Source organism: Pezoporus wallicus, unplaced genomic scaffold, assembly GCF_028554395.1.
Source record: "Pezoporus wallicus isolate ANWC-B61680 ecotype Strahan unplaced genomic scaffold, APGP_CSIRO_Pwel_v1 contig_3812, whole genome shotgun sequence".
Lineage (NCBI taxonomy): Eukaryota > Metazoa > Chordata > Aves > Psittaciformes > Psittacidae > Pezoporus > Pezoporus wallicus.
This window is the reverse complement of record NW_026639618.1, coordinates 2,559,984-2,566,773: the sequence shown is the minus strand read 5'-3', so window position 1 is coordinate 2,566,773 and position 6,790 is coordinate 2,559,984. Positions and strand designations below refer to the sequence as shown.

The following is a 6,790-nucleotide window of genomic DNA, read 5'->3' as shown; positions in this document are numbered from 1 at the left end:
CCAGGTTAGCTACTTCTCTAGTTTCTGTCATGAAGACTTCAGTAGCACCACTGGATTTCACAGAATCATTTAGGTTGGAAAAGATCTTTAAGACTGAGTCCAACTGTTAACCAGCTTGGGGATCACTCTCCACATAAAACTAGTTTTGTATGTTCCAAATGTGAAGCCTATGAAATACGGAAGGTCCATCACACCAGACTGTCCAAACAGATTAAAATAAAAACAAGCAACTGCTCCAAGTTACTAGCACATTATGGTTGTAAGTTCTCAACCAAAACTGGGAAATCTTCACAGGTTTCTTCTGTGAAGTCATCTATACCGAACATTTGTAATAATTTGTTTTCATTTCAGATTCCAAGTTAAATAAAACCTGTATTATTTGCTATGACTAAACATGAATTAACTGCCAAACACTTAGAAAACCTGAGTGACCACAGAAAATTCCAGTCCAATAGGGCCAACAAATAAGGAAATACTAAAATATCATTAAAATTTGCCTTTATTTTTCTTACAGCAGAATTCTACACAGACCAAGGTGACTGTTTTACAAGACTCTTTTCCCAGTATACTGAATTTTCAAGAGGATCATGAGCAGTATAAAACTGTAAATAACTTTTCCTGTTGAGGGCAACAGCAAAGTTTCTTCAGTTGTTGTAATCTTGGAGAGCTTGAGCCATGAAAAGCTTGCCCAGGTTCTGTGCATTGAACTCCTTAATATTCTGGCAGTAGGTATTAATTTGACCTGTCAACAGGAAAGAGGAGGAAACCCTTGTCAACGTTCAAATTCAGAAAGATGTCCTAGAACATAAATTTTAGAGAGCCGAACGTGCATGAATCATTCAGGATTATAGAGAGAAGCAACCAAAACAGCTCAACTACTCTACACATGGAAATTTTACATTTTCAGTATTCCTGAATAGGTTTGGGAAGAAGAAGAAACTAAATTAGCAGGATAGGTAAGCTGGTACGTTCAAAATCCCCTTGATTTCCCTATTATTCTATTACGTACAAGTTCTGAAAAGATCCATGACAATAAAAAGAATAAACAATTCTTGCTGCAGTATTAGAAGCTTAATCACATTAACAGTTCAACGTAGTTGCTCTAAAAATACTACAAGACTGATTTTGAGTTCTCCTCTTATGCATCTATGGTCCCTCTTAAAATATTTGTAACAAAGGTTTTTCAGTAGCAGATTGAGAATTGTGGTACTCCTGTTTGGTATTTTCCTAGCCTTTTATTCCACCTAATATTTCACTTTATTAGCTATTTCAAGAATCACCAGAGTATGAAGACTTGTCAGTGCTTTACAAATCAAATGTGCCCATCAAAATATTTTTATACACGTACTGCTACAAGTTATTTCCCTTGTTAGCTAGGAATAGCAAAACATGAAGCCAGTTTAATCAAAATTAAGGCTGTTTAGAAGGCCAATAAACTCTCAATTTAATGCTCCATTTGAAAAGTTTGTAAATGCCTCAGAGACAAAAGAGCTAAGTTTTATTCTTTATCCACAAACTTTACTTCATCTAAGTTGAAGTGGATGCTTTCAATTCTTCCCCTGACTATGGTAATAGAACAGAGAGAGTGCTTTGGCTGAAAACTGTTCTTTCTTTTAAGTATAATAGTTCTCAATTCCTCTTCTTATAAGAGATGATTCATCCTAAACTATCACTTTCATCAAACAAACGTGTACACACATACACACTTCTGTTGCATTTTTAAGCTATGCTGAAGCTGAATGTTTAAATACTTCAGTGCTGCTAGGATTCATTAACTGGTAAAAACTAACAAAACAGTAGGGTTTTTGAAAGACTCTGAAAGGAACAATAAATCAAGAACCTCATTTCTTCTAAAAGCAGAGCTTCTTAGCAGTGTGAAACAGTATTAATATTAAAATAATCATCTCTTGGTTACTCCAAGATTTAAGAGTGGTAACTCAAATGCACTTTTTTTTTTTAATGCCAAAGCACTCTTTTCTGTACAGCAAATGACAGGAGTTTAATTTTCTCTCGGTGCAAAACGAGATAACAGCTAACTGATCCAAAAAGACTGCTATAGTTAATTTGCTTTCTAATGACATTTTCCAAATTTAGATTACTGAACAGGGCATCCCGGGTTACTGCTCTCTGCTGCCATTGTGAGGTCCCAGATATTTTCACCCTTGCAGGAGGCACAGGACAGGCACTGGCTTCTGTACCAAACTGTGGCTACATCCTGCATCACAGCAGTAAACTGAAGAAACTGGGTGGTGGTGGTGGAAACACCTATTCCTATGCTTTGTTCCACTTATATTCTTCCATTTCCCTTGGGGTGCAGAAAGATGGGGATAGTTTCCCTAAAACTCTGGGCATAGAAATTAAACAAAATACCCCAAGTCAGTAAAATCTAACAAACTAAAAGTAAAAACTAAAAGTAAAATCTAAGCTGGGGATTCAGTTCAACACCTGGGGATGTTACCAGTAACTTAGGGCTGCAGACAACTGCTCTGCTTTCAATCAGTAATTACAGCCCAAACAGCTTATTCCTGCCTCTTGTCTGTACAGCCAGACTTCTGGAGTTGAGGGACAAGCTGGGGTATAAGTGCAGGGAGCAGCATACTGACTTCAGTAATTGCTATACCCATTTGTGCAGAAAACCTGCTCCATGGGGCACTTCTCCAGCTTTCCTTTACAATCCTACTTCACCCTCTCAGAATGGAGCTGGGAAGAGAGTCTGGCTGCTTCTCCTGCCCTTTCCCATCAACCCAGGAGGCACAGATGGTCAAGCAGGAGCTAGGTACCATGGTAAAATAAAAGGGAGAAAGTGTCCATATATAAAATTTAAAGCTTTATGCAGCCATTCTGGTTAAACACAGTCGACTGCTTTCAAAAAATTACATATGCCCACACACGCATGAGTAAAATGCCTCTGTTACTTACCTGGATGGTTAAAAATTCTACTGTGTCTGGAAGCTTACTTCCTAACAGAGGCATGGGCTGCCTACTACCAATAACGTTGTTTTTAGCTTCTTTATTTAATTCTTCGGACACTAGGCTGTATACCACAGGTTAAAAACACTGCCTTTGCCTAAACAAAAGGTGGTATTTGGAATACTACCAATGCCAAAATATCACACCATAATGGCAAAGGTAATGAAAAAATTAAGATGCTTTCTAAAGTAACAAGTGCACTTTTTCCCAAGCTAAAATTCATATATGAAACGACAAGTTGAAGAAGCTTCTAGAACATTACCTGCAATAAGGAGTGACTCCATTCTTGGAGGTGGCTGTGGTGGTTTAAAGAGTTTGTTTATGTCCTCCTCAGGAAGAGGGGCTTCTCCTCGGCTTTGACGTTGTATATTTTCTTGCTGACGTCTCTGCTGGTACTGAAAATAAAGCGACAGAAACAGAATCCAACAGGACTTCCACAGCAGGAAAAAGCTTTTCTCTTCAGATGCTCCTTGTCTAACTAGCAAGTATGATTTTAAAATTATGCTTATTCAATACAACTCAGTTTATTTCAAATAATGCAAATGCAATTCACAACTGATTTTAATTCACTGGTAACAGGCATTTCCTCCCCAAGCTGGCACCTTAAACAACTGTGGTTCTGAAGATGTGGGGTTCATTTGTAAATTGTTTTTCATTGAGATAAATACTGTAGGTTACGGAAAGAATACAGCATGACAGATGAAGGCCTCTATTTCCCCACACAGAAAGGAAAACAAGGTTGGAATATGTAGGTATGAGAAGCCATTACCTCAAACAGTTATACAGACCAGAAATACTCAATTTTATGCCAGTTAAAGGTCAAAACAATATTAGTGCGAAAGGGGAAAAGAACCTCATTAAACAAGGTATTTTAAGCCACAAAATATTAACTCTAAACTGAGAACAAAGCGCTGGCTGAAACAAAGCATAATGGTTCATTTCTCCATTCCAGTTATTTAGTTATTCTGCCACTCTGATGTCATTTCTTCGTGGGTTACCAGAAGATACACTACAGTAGCAGCTTGCAGAAATTACTGTCTCCAGTGCTTCCCTTTGCCATGTAGATTACTCAAACTTCATAAAAATTAAAGCAGACCGTTTCTTCGGCTATTGGGTACATATTTGTTCTTTCAGAAGTTTCTCACATTCAAAAACACGTATGTGAGATTCTGTACCGTACGTCACAGCCAGGAATTAGTTGCAAGGTTTGTCTATCAAAGCCCTCATATTTAACACACAGAAAAAATATCTTTAAAATAAACAGGCCAAAGGGTACAAGGTATTTTCTCTCACTTACTTAAATGTATCTGTGCATAAGAGCCTGAAAACAGTTCATGGCATACTTGGTGGCATACTCAAATGAAGTAATTTTTTTTCCAGTAGTAGCGACAAATACATGTTTTTGGACAGTGTTAAAAATAAAATCTTAAATGCCCATATTTGTATGTGAATTGCATGTAGTTTCTTCTTTCTTTGCATTACCCCATTCACTTCTCAGCAGTCTGCCTATTATTCGCTATTGAAACAGCTTGCTCTTAATCACAGTTGCTCTGTTTTAAAAATGAAGTTAAGACCACTAACTATGCTACAATGAGCCACTACTAAAGCATCTATAGTTAGTAAAGAAATTAAGTGAGACACCATGGAACCTACTTTGCTCTGCTCTTCAAAATAAATAGACCCCCTTGTTGTTAGCAAAAGCCTTTGAAGTGAATGCCATCTTTCTATTAAAATTAGGCAGCAAAGGAAAATAAATGTTCTGAAGATAACCATGAAACTTTTATGTCCTCAGGAAATACAAAGCCAGAAGAGACCACTGACCACTGCTGCTTTCCTAATACTCCTTGTTCGAGCTACACTTCACTTAAGTGGGAAAAGCCAATTTTGATTTTAAAATAGTCAGTGATGAAGCACTTCACATGAACCACAGGTGCTCTTTTTAATAATTAGCTACTTTGTGTAGCAATACCTGCAATATTTTATCTTTAAAGTGGCCTGGCCCATTTTCAGTTGGCCAATAGTGAATCTTGTCATATCTCTGTCTGCAAGATTAAGGAGTTCAATTTATTTTTCATGCAGGTACTTCTTGAGTAAGCAAGTCACTCATTAACTTAATTTATTATGTGAAGTGAATTGCATTCACTAAGATCTGCTTTCCAAGCTTTTAAATCACTCTGATAGTGCTTTTTTCCAATTTACCAGCATTCTTCCATAATTAGGCACAGTATTGCTTTATCAAATGCAGCAACAGCAAATAAAGTAACACCATCTCCAAAGCATAGAACAGTTGAGGGTGGAAGGGACCTTTGGAGGTCACCTTGTCCAATTCCTCTGCTCAAGCAGGGCCACCCAGAGCCGGTCTCCATTCTTAGTATTCTCTATTCATACTACTTTGCATTTTAAAAAGGCCCTTAAAGCATCAGGAATTATAAACTGGCATCACCTGATCGGTATCACTATCTAATGATACAAAACATGACTAAAATGTCATTTCTAATCAGAGAACAGTCTGCTGTCTTTTAAATACGGACTGTGTTTCTTTATCTCTAGATGCACAACTACATGTGATGGTATTAAAACAGTTTATTTTGGAACAGTTCACTTGTAGTTTCAGCTCTTTCATTTCATTTACTAAACCCTTAATCCCTGTGTCCACAGCATATTTATCAATGATTCTGGTTTATCATAAATTACTAACAAACATGTAAAACAGCAAAAGAAGACCAATCCACATTACATGTCAGCAGAAGTGAATCCATTCCCCATGGACTAGCACATTTTATAGAGCTACTTAATAGATACGTTTCTGTGAGAATTTTATCTTGCTTAAATCCAAATTCATCTGTCTTACGTAACACCAGCCAAACCATATTCTGCCGGAAAAAATCTTCTCATTCAGGTTTTCCATGTAACTGACCTGGTGTTTCTGCTGCTGCTGTTTGCTTACATTCCTCAGGTAGGTATTGTATTTAACAATGTCCTGGCTCATCTCGTCCACTCTGTCCATCAGCAGCTGCAGACTCTTCCCTAGGTGATTACTGAAATACAACATTTATGAAAGATTAAATTTATTAAAAAGATTTTAAATTTAAAATCCATTTCAAGTCACTTGACCAGCATTTCTGCACTAATGGCACAGTTTGCGAATTTTTAAGATCCTGGTTATCTTTGTTCACATATTTATTTGATGATACTTTACATGGCACATCCTCTAGCAACTTTGCCACACTGCAAATGCCATAATTAAGTCTTTCAGTCTCTGCAGGGAACCTCATAGTTAAAACACCACCTTGCATGGATTTACTGGTATTACAGATGCAGGTAAAATGTTTAAAAGGAAAAGCTTGATGTTTTTGTGACATGCAACCCTGGTTCCAGGAGATGTGTTCAAAGAGTTTGGTTTCAAGTTACTGCTAGCTCTTTCACAGATATTTAACTACCCCTCTGCAGGGATAGTTAAATATTCTTCAGAACTCAATCTCATTAACTGGTCTATCAAACCATGCCTGGAAGTTTCTGCAGACATCGCTTGATCTTAGCTGTTGAGAGGGAGTGAAGTGCTGCATCCAGTCCAGCCAGCTTGACATTCCATACCATAGGCAACATGGAAGCAGCTAGGCTGGGCGCGTCCCGCTCCAGTTATGCGATCTACTGCCTTGGCCAGACAAATGCTGTCTGTTAAACAACTTTTATTGTAACCATTTTTAGCAATGGATTCAGTATTTTGCAGGAATGTTCAACTTAACGTATACCTTCCAAGTCAAAGTTTTGGAAGTTTCTAGGTTGGTGCCCATGGAGACAGTATTCATCCTAAACTGTG

General features: G+C 37.6%; 1 protein-coding gene across 1 annotated transcript in view; it reads right to left on the bottom strand.

Moving 5' to 3' along the window:
* Positions 1–481: 481 nt before the first annotated feature.
* The window catches only part of EIF3H (eukaryotic translation initiation factor 3 subunit H), an 85,418-nt gene continuing 79,109 nt past the window's right edge, over positions 482–6,790 (bottom strand). The window contains exons 6-8 of the mRNA XM_057415272.1: positions 5,888–6,008; positions 3,233–3,365; positions 482–742 (exon numbers count right to left, since the gene is read on the bottom strand). Of these exons, the coding sequence (XP_057271255.1) occupies positions 645–742; positions 3,233–3,365; positions 5,888–6,008 (352 nt within the window). The 3' untranslated portion in view covers positions 482–644. The remainder of the gene's footprint in view (positions 743–3,232; positions 3,366–5,887; positions 6,009–6,790) is intronic.